The 17,681-nt window shown below is 37.3% G+C and overlaps 1 protein-coding gene across 4 annotated transcripts in view; it reads right to left on the bottom strand.

Moving 5' to 3' along the window:
• Window positions 1–1,057: 1,057 nt before the first annotated feature.
• polg2 (polymerase (DNA directed), gamma 2, accessory subunit) overlaps window positions 1,058–17,681 on the bottom strand; it is a 48,485-nt gene continuing 31,861 nt past the window's right edge. For 2 of the 4 annotated variants that reach the window (XM_079376613.1, XM_079376612.1), the window contains 5 exons: window positions 16,635–16,820; window positions 12,927–13,061; window positions 2,850–2,930; window positions 1,533–1,633; window positions 1,058–1,445 (listed from right to left, as the gene is read on the bottom strand). In XM_079376613.1, coding sequence (XP_079232739.1) covers window positions 1,280–1,445; window positions 1,533–1,633; window positions 2,850–2,930; window positions 12,927–13,061; window positions 16,635–16,820 — 669 coding nt within the window. In that variant the 3' untranslated portion in view covers window positions 1,058–1,279. The remainder of the gene's footprint in view (window positions 1,446–1,532; window positions 1,634–2,849; window positions 2,931–12,926; window positions 13,062–16,634; window positions 16,821–17,681) is intronic. The other 2 variants (XR_013781916.1, XM_079376614.1) reach the window with 2 other exon arrangements.

Here is a 17,681-nt window from a genome sequence, read left to right as displayed (position 1 = left end):
CTTCCCCCGCCTTTGTTTACGATCTCGGCGCCGCCTGTGAGCACTTCCGCCCGGCCGAGCAGAGTGCGTAGCCTCGGGTGTTCTGGAGATCTCCGGGATGAGTCGATGATTGGTTATAAAGCTGTTGGAAAAGTGCAGACCGATATCCAAAAGCTCCTGTCGGGTGTATGATGTTAAGGCAAAGCTGTTCAGTGAGAACAGACCTGAGATGAGCAGGAAAAATACAGAAAAGTGTCTGGTTTGTTTTTTCTTTTTTTTGCAACAATGTAAGTCAAAATTGCAAAAACTGGAGAGACGCTGAGCCTCGCGATGTGTTCGCGCCGCCATCTTGGTTTTTAAAAAAAATTTTTTTATGATATTTCCTCCCATTTTAAATTATTATCCTTCAATGAAAGGTTAGATTTTTGTGAATTTTTTAAATCGATCAAAAGGATTAAAAATTCTGATTAATTTTCACAGCCTTCTTTGATCATATTTACCAAGGGTTCCAATAATGCTGACCGTGTGTGTGTGTTCACCCTGCTTAGTACCTGGATGGGAGACCTCCTGGGAAAACCAGGTGCTGTTGGAAGAGGTGTTAGAGGCCAGCAGGGGGTGCACACCCTGTGGTCTGTGTGGGTCTTAACACCCCAGTATAGTGACGGGGACATTATACTGTAAAAAGCACCGTCCTTCGGATGACGTTAAACCGAGGTTCTGACTCTCTGTGGTCATTAAAAATCCCAGGATGTCCTTCGAAAAAGAGTAGGGGTGTTACCCCGGCATCCTGGCCAAATTTGCCCATTAGCCTCTGACCATCATGGCCTCCTAATCATCCACATACACTGATTGGCTTCATTACCCGGTCTCCTCTCCACCAGTAAGCTGGTGTGTGGAGGGTGTTCTGGCGCACTATGGCTGGCGTCGCATTATCCATCTTAGGATGCTGCACACTGGTGGTGGTTGAGGAGATTCCCCCCTTCTATGTAAAGCGCTTTGAGTACCCAGAAAAGTGCTATATAAATGTAACAAATTATTATATATAATTTATATTTTATTTATATACATTTATATTTTTCCCAAATGGCACACAATAGAAGTATTTTACATAAGCACAGTAACAATTTTGGAAGTTACATCACTTTATTTTACATAAGCACAGTAACAATTTTGGAAGTTACATCACTTTATTTTACATAAGCAGAGTAACAATTTTGGAAAGGTTACATCACTTCCAACATAGTTGTCATATTACCACATTGCGATACTTTATTTTCTTTTAAGATTCAGATGATAAAAGTCAGAAATTCTCTGAGGCAGATATGTATTTGAGCAGAAAGCATTTGATTTCTGTGATGTGCATAGTCTCTCTGATGGTGGTGTCTCTGTTACGGACCAGAAGTAGGCCACTTTTTAGTGTGCTCTCACTGACCATCAATGTGAAGAGGACACCCATCTCATCATACCTGCAGCATAAATAAAATTTCATCATAAAAATTGAGTCAAAAAGCTTTACGGAGTATTGTTTAGTAAGTGTGGACAGAGTCAGTTACTTTGTGTGTAAATTCTCCAGAGATAATGACATTGTGTCCAAGTATCCAGGCCATGTGGAAATTCCAGCTTCAAGAAACTCTTGGAACAAACCCTCACAAACCTTAAGAGAGACATTTGTCTTAGGGGCAGCCCATCTCAAGTGGTCCACAGATTATAAAGTTGGTTGCTTGATCATTTTTAATTTACCTTTTTTTGTGACATTAAAACACATTTTAGGCTTAATATTAAGAAGTGTGCATTGTACACAATTAGTACTCAAAATAAGGATAAATTATCATTTTTATCAGTAAGTCTTGAGCGATAATATGTCAGTAAATATTAAATATGTTAATAGATTTGAACTACACTTAGTATGAAATGTATTTTAAATATTTTCCATTTGGAGCAACAATTTACAATAAAGTGTCATTTGTTAACATTAGATAATGTATTAAGTAATAAACAAATTGAACTTGAATTTGTTTCAAATGTTAATTTGAATATTAACAAAGATTAATAAATAGTGTAATAAATGTATTATTCATTATTCATGTTAGTAAATACACTATCTAATGTTAAGAAATTACATCTTATTGTAAAGTGTTACCTTTTTTTTTTTTTTACTATGGTTGGCATTGCAAAATCACCAGATTACAGATTTGACACATTCTTGCTTCTTAGACTTATAACATAAATCCAAATGTCATGATCAATATTGCTAAAGTTTAAATTTCAGGGTCAATTTAAATGGAAAGGGTTTAAGTGTCAGTCCTGCATTTTTAGGGAAATTATGGTAATTTTGTTGATTATGTTGTAATGTGATTGCAGAACATTTGAGACTTCTCAATTTTTACGGCCATTTTTATATTGTAAAATGCTGTGCATTTTATTATTTGAAATATATATTTTACAGCAGAATGCTTCTGTAGAGAACTTATTTGTGTGAGAATCAACCTAAAAGAATTAAATTTAAACAAAATTTTGGAATTAAACAAAAATTGCCATTTAAAAAAAAGATAAGATTGTGTATTGTACATTAGAGTAATAGATAACCCTTTCTTTTTCTATTTGCACTAATCTTTATATGCTAATAATTAGATTCACTGTTTTACACTGCCACCTTGAACTTCAGAATGTGAGTACAGAAAAGTGTCTGGTTTGTTTTTTCTTTTTTTTGCAACAATGTAAGTCTTTACTGTCAATTTTGATCAATTATGTCACCTTTCAAATAAACAATGTCTTAAAAACACAACAACTTACTGAATACTGACTCTAAACATTTGAATGGTAATTATAACATTAACTATAATAACAATTCTATATTTGTCCCTTGGTACCTGTCTAAGCTCAGAACTGGAGCCTCGTCCCATATCCAAGGCTACTTTCACTGGAGTTAAAGTGGGATGCAGCTTCAAAACCTGAACAAAGCATAGAATACTCTGGTCAGTTTCCATCTCTACCATTTTTTAACAAATTTTTTTTTCTTAAGTATCATTTCTCCAACCAGTTATTAATGTTCCCCTATTATGCTTTTTCAAATATTACCTTTCATGCAGTTTTATAACGCTCTTTATGAATCTAAAAAGTCTGCAAAGTTTTAAAGCTCAAAGTATATGGACCTTAAAATATGACAAAGCTATTGGAATTTGAATTGTGTAAATTAGAATTTTTGACAAGTGTCATAAAACTAAATAATGTGGCACTGAACAGTTCTGAATTAATTATTTTTTTTTTTTTAGCTTGAATATTGAACATTTGAAATTGCAGACTTTTATATACTTTCAAACAGCAGATTTTGTTCTGAATTCTTAGACTGCAAATATCAAGTTTTTAAAAATATTGCTCCAGGTTTTCAAGATGAAGAGGAAATTCGAAAAAATCAAATTCAGTGTTTTAAAAATTGGCAGGGAGGTTTCTTGAAGCATTTTGGAGGCGTTGCCACAGTTCTTCTGGATTTAGTCTGCCTCAGTTTGTTCCGTTTCTTCATGTCATTCCAGACAGACTGGAAGATGATCAGATCTGGCTGTTTTCAGACTCTTTGTGCAAACAAAAATCTCACTGGATTATTACATGACAAAATGAATGTTCGGAAACGTAAACTGATATTTCCTACAGACACATTACAGCAAAAGATTGAAATAACTGACTTAAAATAAAATATTAAAATAGTTATCTAAAATACTAGTGGCCTAATATATATATATATATATATATATATATATATATATATATATATATATATATATATATATATATATATATATATATATATATATATATATATATATATATATATATATATATAATATATAGGGGGCTTTAAATACCCCATAAGTTATGCCATGTTGGATGAAATTTAGGTAGACAACCAAGAAGTGCCATTAAGCAGAAAGAAACTTAAATCATTTAACACAATATTTTGTTTGAGCAACCTTTACCAGACCCAGTTCACAGGAACACCCTGATGGTTTGGCTGATTTCCATAAAATACACTTAAACGTTAAGTCAACTTAAATGTTAGAACTTGTAAAAATTTAAGTTATGTTGCAAGACTAAGTGTTGTGTAATTAACAGGTGGGGACCAACATTGTGATGCATTTTGTGCCTTTTATCTTGCTGTTTATCTTTTTCAAGTCATATTTTGTGCTTGATGTTAGCTACACTAACATCTTCCTTCCTGGGAATTTCTCCAGCATGCAGTATATCATATTGATGGACGTGGCAATAATCAATTTAATAATGTTTCACAGATGCTGCAATGTTTACAAAGAATAGGAATCTACAGTACCTAGTTTACAAAGTTGTGTTTTTTAAAGAAACTGATCTACAAAAACCGTTGTTTTATTTGTGTCTGCAGGGGTTGGATGTAATGTGTAACAGTAGCACCCATTCAAAAATTGTTTTAAAAAGAAACGTGAAAACTCTTAAAATTGATATTTACAGTTGAATTTTTTTGTGTTGTGTAATTGTATTACAGAAAAATAATTTTACATTCCTTTGTGATTGTTATTTTTTATTATTACACGGCTCTCTGGAATGCTTGATTCTGATTGGTCAGTTGAGACATTTGCAGGTTCGTTCTTTTCAAATAATAACCGCTCCAAAGTAATAACGCATAGCCGGTACTACTTGTATGTTTAAAATCCCTCCGCGCCAACAAAGATTACCGTTTGGCACCATCTTGTGACGGGTTTGAATGTTAGTCACGTGGTACTATATCGTTTCGCGGAAGGCTAAAAATGTTAATTTAAAGCAAATATGCCAATAAAATGTTTCAAATTCATATTCACGTCCAGTTTTTTTTTCCTTATGTGGCAAGTAGCCATGTAATAAGCGGGATAATGTACAGGCAGCCTGTAGTTATCGCGAAATAAGCCCCTTCAGTGTGATACAAGACCCTCAGCTTCGCGTTGGGTCCTGATCACACTGTCGGGGCTAGGGTGACCAGATGAGATTGGTTGAAATTCGGGACGGGGGGGGGGGGGGGGGGGGGGGGGGGGTGGGGGGGTGGGTAATGAATAATAAAGATAATGAATTTCAAACGAAAATGACTGAACCAATTATGTTTTTATTAATATAAGTAGCCTACATATACATATAATTTTATATAATATAGAAGTAACGTTAGGCTATTTTTATACTTCAAACTGAAGTTAATGAACCAAAAAAAAAAAAAACAAGATGCTGCAGCCAATGAGCAGCCGGCGGGGGCTGGTTGCCAGGCTGCAGGATGACTCAACCTCGCTCCACGGACAGTTTTTTATGTTTTATCAGACAATAACTATTTAAGATTTTGCTTCAGTATAATTTTCGGGACAATTAGAGCGGGATTCGGGATTCGAGACAGCAGCTTAGATTTCGGGACTGTCCCGAATTTTTCGGGACATCTGGTCACCCTAGTCGGGGCTTATTTTGCGATAACTACCGGCTGCCTGTACATTATCCCTTACTTATTGGTAATATTGGTAAATATAAAGGTAGCAAGGCAATGAGACAACAAATAACCCAATGTTTAGGTAATGTTTAACCCAGCAACACAATTAACCCGACCCACTGGTTGAGTCAAATAAACAACCCAGCATTCTGGGTCAAATGGCTCAACCCAGTAGTCTTGTTTTTGGCAGCCTGTTTTAATTTTAGTTTTAGTCTAGGTCTTTGTGTGAAGCTGTCATTTTAGTTTTTATTAGTTTTAAATCACATTCATACTCTTTTTACTAGTCAAGTTTCAGTCAACTAAATGTCTGAGCATTTTAGTCTTATTTTAGTCAGAATTATCCTTGACTATTTTTGTCTAGTTTTAGTCAATGAAAATTGCATTTTAGTCTCTTTTTAGTAATGCTATTTAACCCAGTCAATATAGTATAAGTACCTAGTAGCAGTGGTATACCGTGGGGTTTTAGTCAGGGCCTTCAGTAAGCAACTGTAAACTACATGTACACATCTTACAGATCTCTGTTACAGCTAACACAGCTATATGCATATAATGCACATATGCTGCACACAGGCTCTCAACAAACAATGACGGCTGATCAACTATTTTAATAGTATACTAGATTGGGGTGGGTTAAATGCAGAGTAAATTTCCCTACATGGTCAGTAAAAGTAATCCACCAATACACAGGTCACTATGCACATTCATGTCACTCTAAAATGACGACGCGCCCAAAGCAGCAAAACTGTAAACATGCTGGACATCCACACACCGCACCACAGTATTATCAACGTACCACCTACACCTCCATAACAATGTGCATGACACAATACTCATCAAATAATAAAGCACACACCTGTCACTTGTACATAAAGTCCATGGGAATGTCATTCCATACTCGGATTTATAAGTAAACACAGCCAACAACATAACTTGTGCTCGGGGTGCTAGCTGTTAGCCACTCATAGTTGCAATCTTTGAAATGGCACATAAAACCTTTGCTGGCCTTTGTTAACGAATTCACTTTGGGTGCAAGTCTTCCTTTCTCAGTTATTCTCTTTTGTCTGCAAAAGAGCGCCTTGAAAAAGGCTATTTTAGTAGATCGGCAACCAGATCTGGTGTAGGCACCGATGATTGCAGCTGTCATTTTCTTTTTGTTTACTTTTATGTTCGTACCTTGGAAATCCCTGATTAAAGGGGCGGTCTAATGCTGGGGGTAGTACTGGGCACATAGCTGGACCCAGAGGGCGGGCTGTCATTGAAAGTCAAAATTTGATTGGCTGATGATTCTGTCACTAATGCTTGTAACAAATCAGATGTGACATCTTTCAACAAAAGGGTAGCACTATCTGTAGTGCTGGCCTCTGACTTTTATCTAGGATATTCCAGTTCAACCTCAACTAAACTAATCATAGGCAATTTAGTGGACATTACACAAATGAAAATGATACCTAAATAATAAAACATTTTTCACACAATTTTATTTTTTATAGGGCCAGCAGAGAAGGCCCTGCTTCCTGACGGCCCACCACTGCGCTAGTAGTATAGACGCAACAAAAATTCTCTTTTAGCCAAACCCATTTCAAACAAGGTTATCTTATTATATTATTGTTACCTTATAGACCTAATACATCCATTCCAGACAAGGAAGACGCTCTGATTTGAATTTACAACATTTATTTTACCATGCAGACTACATTACATTAATAATGCCGCGAGTGGGGCTTGAGGAAGTGACGTCGCCTGCGTCTGCGCAGTGCAACCTGATGCAGCCCCAGAAGTGAGACACAGGAAACAGAAATACTGCAAATAATAATAATAAAGCGACTAAACGAGACAAAATAACATTATAACATTGTTTCGTCTCGTTTTACAAGACTTTTCCCCCCTTCCTGTAAGCATCATCTTTGGCCTGATGGAGCTGTCTGAGTTTTGCAGTAAACCGCGGTTTGTCATTGTTGCAAGTTAGATGAGTCCTGGTAGGAATGCACATATCTTCACAGAAACTGATATAAAATGTTACAGTCTCTGTGAGCTCGTCCAGATCGTTTGCAGCAGCTTCAAAAACACTCCAATTAGTGAGTTGGAAACAGGCTTTTAAATCTAGCAGTTGGGGGTTCAGTGCCTTGCTCAAGGGCACCTCAGTCATGGTATTGAGGTGGAAGATCACGCTGTACATTCACTCCCCCCACCTACAATTTATGCAGGACCTGAGACTCGAACCCGCGACCTTTGGGTTACGAGTCCGACTCTCTAACCATTAGGCCACGACTGCCCCCATTTTGGCAGTTCACGGGAGAGATCTGCTTTATTAAAATCCCTGAGAATGATTAAAACAGAGTATGGGTGTTGTTGCTCTGTGTCTCTGATCTGATCAGCAAGTTTCTGTAAAGCTGAGCTCATGTGCGCTTGCGGTGGAATGTAAACACTCACGCGAATGAACGAGCAAAACTCCTGCAGCGAGGAGAGAGGCTTACAGTTAATGAAACGCGCTTCGAGATCTGGACAGTACATCTTCATTAACATGGTTACATCTGCACACCACCTTTCATTTAGCGCTTGTCCACTCCGTAGTACGACTCGGTTTGGTTCAGAACGGCACAGCACGGCACGGCACGGCTCAGTTCGTGTTTTCACTGCAGTTTAGTACCGCTTTTAGAGTGGGTGGGATTATTCACGTGTCGTTATAGTTGTGCCGCCTCTACTGCCATGACTCCTGAAAAACGTTTTAATTCCGCGTCACTCCAAGCTCTGGCTGGATCCGCTCCTCGGCTATCAAAGAGAGGGACGTCTGTACTGTAGTCAACGAAACAGCCATTTTTGGTTGTTAAAAAAGGTGCGCCCATTCAAAACGGTTGCGTTCGATCCTTCACTGGCTGTGCTGATTTAAATCTAGTGGGTCTGTTGCCTCGTGCCGTAAATTCAATGACGCAGGCAGAGACTATTCTCTCCGGCCAATCAGTGATCTGCAGAGTTTACACATCACGTTTTGGTAATGGTACGGCTCGCTTGGAATCTCGGCCGAGGTGGTACTAAAAAAAGTACCAGATACCAGGTACTGTACCCAGTGGAAAACCCCCCAAAAGTGTGCCGCACTGAAATGTACCGTGTCGTACTATGCAGTGGAAAAGCGCCAATTGATGTAAAAGCATGTCCCACCGCCGTGCGATTTCCCCATTGATTCTGCGTCACGATCCGCTCCAAACAGCTGAAAACCCGGCAGATTTAACACGCTGTCCGGAATGGCGTCATTCAGCCAGGTTTCCGTGAAACACAGAGCAGCAGAGTTTGAAAAATCCTTATTTGTCTGGGAGAGCAGGAGTTCATCCATTTTTTTGGGTAGAGAGCAGAGATTCGCTAGATGGATGCTAGGCAGTGCTGTCCGAAATCTGCACAGAGTTTCATGAGCACGCCGGCTCGCTTCCCCTGTCTGTGCGTTCTGAAGCGTCTGAACAGCACCTCTGCTCCGCCAACTACAATGTCCAGCAAAACATCAGAATAGTCGAAAACCTGTGAAATATCAGGTGGTGTGTACTGCCGAATGTCCAGCAATTTGTCCCTGGTGAAACTGATTGCAGGTATATAACTGAAGACAGGACAAACTAACAAAAACAACTGTGGACGACGCCACGGAGGCTGCCATCAGCAGCGCCATCTTGGAGAGTATATTATATACTCCATACTCGGAGTTTGTGCTCTGCATTTAACCTGTTAACCTTCGCCCCCCATTTTGGGCCTCACAGGTGAAAATAACCTACCTAAATTAAAACGTTAACAGTTCCTGATAAAGTGTGCTACACAAACAAATTAGGTATCTTTGGAAAGAAGACACTCTAGGCTTTACCATCCATCATCCAGAGTTGATAATGCTCAAAAAGATAAAAAGTTATAGACACTGACATGCCTTGAAAAATGTTTTTCCACACTGAATGTTTTTTTTTATTTCCTATACGAATACATGAAATAAGTCCTGGAGCAATCCAGAAAAGTAATGGGCTGAAAGCCACGTATCTCATGAGTTTATATTTCAAATTTGAAGATACCATGAAAAATGAGATTCCTGCCATATTTTTTCTGAAACTATTTATAGTCCTCCCACCCCCGTTTGAGGAAAAATAACCACCAAATGGATTGCAGAATTATACAAACTATTTTAGTCATTATACATATTCCTGCATAGTTTTTCCAATTATAAAATAAGACTATTTTAGACATCATATAAGTGATTTATTTGAGCACTAAAAAATAAAAAAATTATTATTTGAGTAATAAAAAAGGAAAAAAATAGAAATTGCTTTGTATATAGCATGTATACTGAAGTATTCTGATTGCCAGACATGAAGTGATATTGGCAGACATGGTCATACAGTCGGTAATACACACGCTGATGTCCGTCCATACATATGATAATCATGCTGATACGGCCACATTCCCCACACAAACACACATATAAAAAATGTAGAAGAAAAAAAAAAAAAAAAAAGTGTTTTTATTTACGGATAAAGCACATCGCTAAGTTACGCCCCGCTCAGATGACAGCGTGCGTCACTCAGGAGAGAGCGCCAAATTCAAATAATCTATATTCCGCTTTTCTGAGACTTTTTTTTCCATGGACGGTCTGATTCTGTTTGTAAAACTGTATGCTACAACACAGTGTTGTTGTTTTTTACCACCAAGACGCTGTTTTTGAGCGTAATTTATTCCATAACGGACGCGAACAATAACTCTCCCGAAGAAATGAAATGTAAACAAAGGTATATTCATCCTTATTACAACGTTATTGTTTATCTGGACTAAAAGTGCTCGCTGGGATGTTGTTCTGTGGACCCTTACCTGTCTAAATAAACAGTGGACGCGTTTGTGACTCGTTATTACAATGAATCTGGTACGTACTGCTTTTTTATTCTGCATGTTTTGATGTGTACTGCTTACGCAAATGTAGCAAATACATTCCTTATAAGCTTTCCATCGAAAAACAGCGATCTGTCGTTGATGCTTGAGGCTTAGACCTTCAGAATGATATATAGTTTGTCAAGTTTAATGATATTCTTTCATCATCTCTGGTAAACGTTAACAGGTTAACCCATCCAAGTGCACACACACAGCAGTGAACACACACACACCGTGAACACACACCCGGAGCAGTGGGCAGCCGAGCAGTGGGCAGCCAATGCTGCGGCAGCCTGGGAGGCAGTTTTGTGGTTCGGTGACTTGCTCAATGGTCTCACCTCAATCATGAAATTGAAGGTGGAGAGAGCAGTGGTTATTCACTCCCCCCACTGATTATTCTTGCTAGACCTGAGACTCGAACCCGTGACCTTCGGGTTACAAGTCCGACTCTCTATCCATTAGGCCACGACTGCCCCTAATGGAACTTTTTTTTTATTTTTTTTATTTTTTTTTAAAAGTTGTACAAATTTTTTTAGGCTGTAAAGTATATCTGCAGTATGTTGGCAATAAGGAACACTGAATGTTTAAATCTTTCTTGAATTTTGTTTGTTTAAAAATAATGACATGGAATTGAAAAGTAATAACACTAGAATACAAAAATTCATGAAAAGAAAAGTTGGGGGGGGGGGGTTGCAGTATTGATTTGGAGAGAAGGGGGACATTGACGAGAAAAAAAAAAAAAAAAAAAAAAAAAAAAAAAAAGGTTGAGAACCAGTAGCTTAGACAAATTTTTCACATGCTGAGGATGCTAACCTAGCATATAAATATAAACCATAAATGTTTAAGAATCACTTACCTCTGGGCGATTCATGGTCAAGTAGAACAGAATGGTGACCACTTGAACCGTACTCGTGCCGGCAAACTACTCAGCTCTGTAATTGGCCAAAATGGTTCGTTCGACTTCTCGGAGATCATATACTTTTCCCTGTGGATGACCGCTGACCTACTTTCTGTACGACTTGAATTTCTGCGTTTTTAAGTTTAGAATATTGAATTTGATGTTTCGAATTTCCTCTTCATTTTGAAAACTTGAAGCTGTATTTTTAAAAACTGAATATTTGCAGTCTAAGAATTCGGAAAAAAAAAAATATCCGCTGTTTGAAAATACATGTCTATAAAACCATAAAAAATTCAGTTGTGTTAAATTTCAAATGTTCAATATTAAAATAAAATAAAAATCTAATTTATAACTGTTAAATGCAACATACTATCCAGTTTTGTTAAATGACACTTGTCAATAATTCAAATTTACACAATACAAATACAAATAGTTTTGTCATTTTAAGGTCCATAAAAGTGCATGACAAATATGACTTCCGTAACTTATCTACATACACGCATGTGTTGTAACAGACAAGACACATACTGTGGTGTACACGTGGTAAATATGTAGTACTTACAATCAAGTGTGTGTTAATGTTACAAAGTGCTTGCACAACAGTGCTTACAAAGTTTGAAGAATTGGTAATTCTGTGTAATGTTTATGTAAAATGGTTCACTTTATTTTACAGTCCTATTTCCATATACTTACTATGTACATCTACCATCAATTACTCAATAAGTACCTTGGTCCATGCTTATACCCCCAACTTGAGTCCCGCATAACTTATTCTGTACATTAACTAATAGGCACATACACCAGTACTTACACAGTAAGCATATAGAATTAGGACTAAAATAAAGTGCACCGTTTTACATAAACATTGCACAATAATTACCAATTCTTCAAACTTTGTAAGCACTGTTGTGGAGAGCAATTTAACCTTAACAGAGCAATTTAACGTTAAAACACTTGTTTGTGAGTACTACATATTTACCACGTGCATACCAAGTACAGTATGTGTCTTGTTTGTTACCACATAATACCACATTTTTCCGTAGGTGCTACACATTTACCATGTACATGCCATTAGTATGTACAGTAATGGGTCTTATTAGTTTCACATACGGATACTGTAAGGACGTGCCTGTTTGTACCCACTTGTCCATAAGTACTACATATTTACCATGTATATACATCAGTAAGTACAGTAAAGTATCTAATTAGTTATCATGTATCTATAAGTGACCGTTCTTACCCACACTTGTCTGTATGTACAAACTAATTACCATGCATGTACAACTTAAGTAAATCCATGTTTCTTATTTGTTACCAAGTACATACACCTCAGGTAAGTACCTTGTGTTACCACTCATTTGCATGTAGGTACAAGATATTTACCATGTATGTACCAGGGAAGTACACGTACTGTAAAATAAATTGCTACCGTTTCATAATCAGACTAAACAGACTGTGCCATCTGATCAATTAGAGCAGCATAAGTAGGTTCCTAGTAAGGAAGGGTTTAGAGAAACTGAAGATTTGAATGAATCGTTTTGGACTGTTTGAGAAATTAAGTGAATGAAAGGGTTTTTTAACCTTAGATGCATGCAAACCTATTGTAGGAGACCTCCAAAACAAAATTAGGAACCTTTAAAATGGCATAATATGGCACTTTAATTAAATTTTTTTTTAATAAAAACATGAGCTTACCATCCTTTGCTTTTGTTTGTTGTCAGTTTTCTTCAGTAATTGAAATGAGTTAAATAGGTAAGCCAACATCCCTCGATCCACATTTGCACTGACAGAGATGACATGAGGAACTACAGACTTTCTTCCATCTCTGCACTGAAAGTTACATGACCATAAATCATAGTATTCTTCAACAGTTGTGAAAATTATTTCACACACATATACATATATATAAATCTAATTGCAATTTTTCTGGTTAAAATTGCGATTTAAAATGCAATTTTTGAAACAAATTAACAACAAAAAAAACATACATATACATACACACACACATATACATACATACATACATACATACATATACAGTACCCTCCATAAGTATTGGAACAGTAAAGACAAAATTGCTCTGTTGGCTGTGGAGTCAAGACATTTGCAAATATGATTAAAAGATGAATATGAGACAAAACTACAGAATGTCACATTTTATTATTAGCCGTTTCAACACATACATGTGTTACCAAATAAAAAGAACAGCACTTTTAGAGTTCATCCCACTCATTGATGTGATCATAAGTATTGGGACAGTTGAACAAAGGCAGATATAAAAGATAAAAGAGACAGTAGATTGTCAGAGCATCACCCCAGCTTTCTGGAAGTTGTTGGTGATTTTACAGACACGTCTTTTAGGGTTCATTTTCACAGATTTTATGATTTGTCTGTCATCAACCACTGTTGTTTTCTCAGCCGATCAGGTCGTTGTTGGTTGCTGGTGTCGCTGGTGGTTTCCAAACTCTTGATTTCTCCATGCCCTTTGTTTTTGCTATAGCTCTAATTGACTTCCTTTTCTTTTAGCATCCAAATTGCTTGCTTTTCTCTCAAAGTCAGCTCCCTCATCTTCATCCTGGTTTGTGTGTCATCATCGAATGCAAGATTCAGAATACAGAAGTAATGGATATAACTGATACAACACATTCCCTGCTTTTAATATCTGAAGAATTAATGCAACAGGACAGCTGATCACTTAGAAAGACCTGTGAGGCAACTGTTCCAATACTTATGCTCACATCAGACAGAGGAATTTGAGTTGAATTACCCAATAATAAAATGTGACATTCTGTAGTTTTGTCTCCTATTCATCTTTTAATCATATTTGCAAATGTCTTGACTCCACAGCCAACAGAGCAATTTTGTCTTTATTGTTCCAATACTTTTGGAGGGCACTATTTATACACAGTGTTTCCGCTACATTCATTCTGCCGTGGCGGCCCGCCACACCAAAAATCATCCCCGCCACGGCTGCAGCTTTTCAGTGACGTCACTCGATTAATTTACAGTCTGGTAATTTATAGTGGAGGAGACGTTAGTCACACACTAATTATTAAAAGGCAAGTATAATATAGAGCAAACTTAAGTGTAATCATAGTAGTGGTGTACGTTATGTGTAACGATTCGATTCAACCTCCAACATTACACAGTAGTTGTGAAACTGATAGCAGTTGATCCGTGGTCCGTACGGACCAGACCTCAAGGTTCGGTTCGCATGTGATTAACAGACTAATTGCAAAAATGAACCATCATAGAGTGAACGTTTATCATTTGCATGTGTTTTATCTTGCCAATTTCCACATTCGAGTGATTTTAAGCCATTCCAGCGCAAGACGAGGCGAATTGAACTTATTTCACTGTCCGATTTCTGATTTTTTCACTGCGCTGATTTCTGTGGCCATAGCTGCCGGACACGGCGCCCACGCACAGATTTATAAGCGCGCGCGAACACAGTTCATTCTTCATTCGCATTTCCTTGTGTTTGAACAGACGCATACATACAGAATTATGTGAAAATGGACGTCTCAACAATCATTCTCGATAACGCAGTCACTTATCTTCAGTGAACAAGTTAGAAAGAAATAGCATGTGTATCATATTTCATCCGTGCATTCGGTCTTAAAGGGACAGCTGCCTATAAACACATGCTGTTATATATGACAGAAGAAAAGGGGCATGGTCCACGGGAAAATCACCCAGGCGATGCTAACGGTCTAATTAGATTCAATGATCTATGCTAAGCTAAGCTAAAATTGATACTGCCAGACCTGGAGATCGGCTGAATGGATTCAAAAACGGTAAAACTCAACTGTTAACTTTAGAGGAGTGGTAAAATGAGCTTATTTTCAAAAAAAGTGGAGTGTTCCTTTAAGGTTAGACTTTAAATTTTTATGTTAAGCTCTCTCTGAAGCATTGTATTTGAATACTTAGACATAGCCAGCTGAACATACAGTATCAGTGCATTCTCTTAAAGTAACAGCACTTTCTTAATATTAATCAAACAGCAACAACAATGAAATCACTCACTGCTCTTGATTGAATCGCTTTTGTAACTTTAATAAAGATTAATCTTTAATTTATACAGTCAAATATGCAATGCAGTTTTACATTTCATTACTTTATTAAATTTCTGTACCTAAAAACTAATTGCTAGACCTACTTAAAAAAAAAAGATCACTGTTTATTTTATTTGTATCTTTACTCTATTGTATTTATTTGTGCTGTTGCTTGTAGTTAGATAGATTATTCTTATTTGACAGTATAGTTTCTCCCTAAACATACCGAACTGTACCGAAACCGTGACTCTAAAACCGGGATACAACCCGAACCGTGAAAAAAGTTGAACCGTTCCACCCCTAATATATGAAAACGTCACGGTACCAGGTTTGTTTTTTAAGTACCGTGGTACCGAGTACCCGGTCAACCCGGGTACTTGACCTGTGACTCCCACGATGCAGAAAACGCGGACGGAAATCACGGAATCCAGTTATAAAAACGGAATTTACAATTTAACATGGAATGTCACGGAATTTGTCAAAGTTTGGATGAATTAATCAAAAGTACGTCATTACACTTAAATCAAATCGCAACATGGACTAGTATCTGTAAATATTAAGCCGCAAAAGTCAATTCAAATATGAATCCTGCATGTTCTGCGAGTCTGTGTGTGAATGAATGAATGGCAGAACGCATACACTGAAGCACGCCTGCCCCTCGCGGTGATTTCAGCATCTGCCGTCTCAATGAGGACATAAATACATGAACAATATCTCAAGAACTGTTCTGAGAGTCACTTCATGAGCATTTTACCGTTTCTTTGGAGTAAAACCAGCATTATATTATATAGCTACACACAGAAATTTAAAGGTATTCACGGCAACCCGTCAAAATAAACGTTTATCTTAAAGATATTGTGCCAGAAATATATTACTATTATTTAGTAGAATGTATGTGATACTATTACTACCATTGAAAAAAATAATAAATCTTTATTTTTAAAGAAATAATCACACAATATTTCTTCCATATTTTCATTTGAATAGTAAATCCCCTTTATTGACCAAAAAAATTAAATGTGTGTGTTTTTTAATTAGCGTGTTTTTGTTTTGCGCTTTGGTACCCAAATTGGTACCAAGAACTGTGGATTTTCCCTGGTATCTGTACCGAATACTGAAATTTTGGTACCATGACAACACTAATATATACACATATACATACATATACACACACACACACATATATACACACATATACATATATATATATATATATATATATATATATATATATATATATATATATATATATATATATATATATATATATATATATATATATAAAGCAAAGTTAGTAATTTATTTGACAAACTAAAATACACCTTAAACAAACACAGTTTGCTCTGACCTGTAGTTTCGTACAAGCTCCTTGGTGAGTCTTCAGCAGTAGTGTGTCACCCAGGCTCCACACAGTTTCCAGGGTCTCTGAGCCCCAGGGGAACTTATAGAGAACTTTAACACCATGGGATGTCCCTTCTATCAGTTCTTCATCCATCACATTGCAGATACTGAAGTCGGAAGGACCTAAAGCAAACTGCAGCAGGAGTTAAAGAAAGTCCATACTTGCACTACACCCATGCTCCTCAAAGGGGTCATGACATAAGAGGTCTTTGTACCATTAAAACATCCTGCAAGCTTCATATCTTATTTAAAAGCATTTATTCAATCAAGCTCAAAAAACGGCTCCTTTTGGATCCAATGGGGCAAGGTGACGTCACCTGGGCACAGTCATTTGCATAAACACTGCCTCCAGAGCAAGACATTGATGAATAGTCATCTTCTCACCATAGGACCCGCCCATCGGCGTTCAGTCGCTAACAGCTGACACTTGATCACACTGAATGCGAGTGTCGCATTGCGTCAAAAGCTAATAGAAATTACAATCGCTGCTGCCACCTTGTCTACACTGTCAGAAAGCAAACACACATTTGTATACTGTATCCAGAGTCCACACACTTGAGTCTGTCGTCAGTAGAAAAAAAATGAAGTGAAAGAACGGTCGCTTTGATGCGTTTGGTTTAAACTAGAGGTCGACCGATTCATCGGTTTTGCCAATTAATCGGCACCGATAGTTGATTGCCGGAACTATCAGTTATCGGCAAAGATCCATGCCGATAGTTTTCCGGTTTGCGTCTGTTGCTGGAGTGGCTGAGAAGGGTCCGCTGGCATTATACAGTATGAGAGTGGCCTCTTGAGGCGGAAATCACTGACAATTTATTTTGACATGACACTGTGCGCTGCACAGAGAGGGAAACTGCAGACACACTTATATGCAGCTGACAGAAACAGAACGCCATTCAAAGTTTTCTATTAAATTGCATTATATTTGTCACAAATCATTGTGAATATACATAATGACATCACCCTATAAATTCACCCTTCAGGCTATAAATTG

Source organism: Barbus barbus (genome assembly GCF_936440315.1).
Source record: "Barbus barbus genome assembly, chromosome: 25".
In the NCBI taxonomy this organism is placed as follows: Eukaryota; Metazoa; Chordata; class Actinopteri; order Cypriniformes; family Cyprinidae; genus Barbus; species Barbus barbus.
Note: the sequence above shows the minus strand (reverse complement) of the source record. Positions and strands in the feature narration are given on the sequence as shown.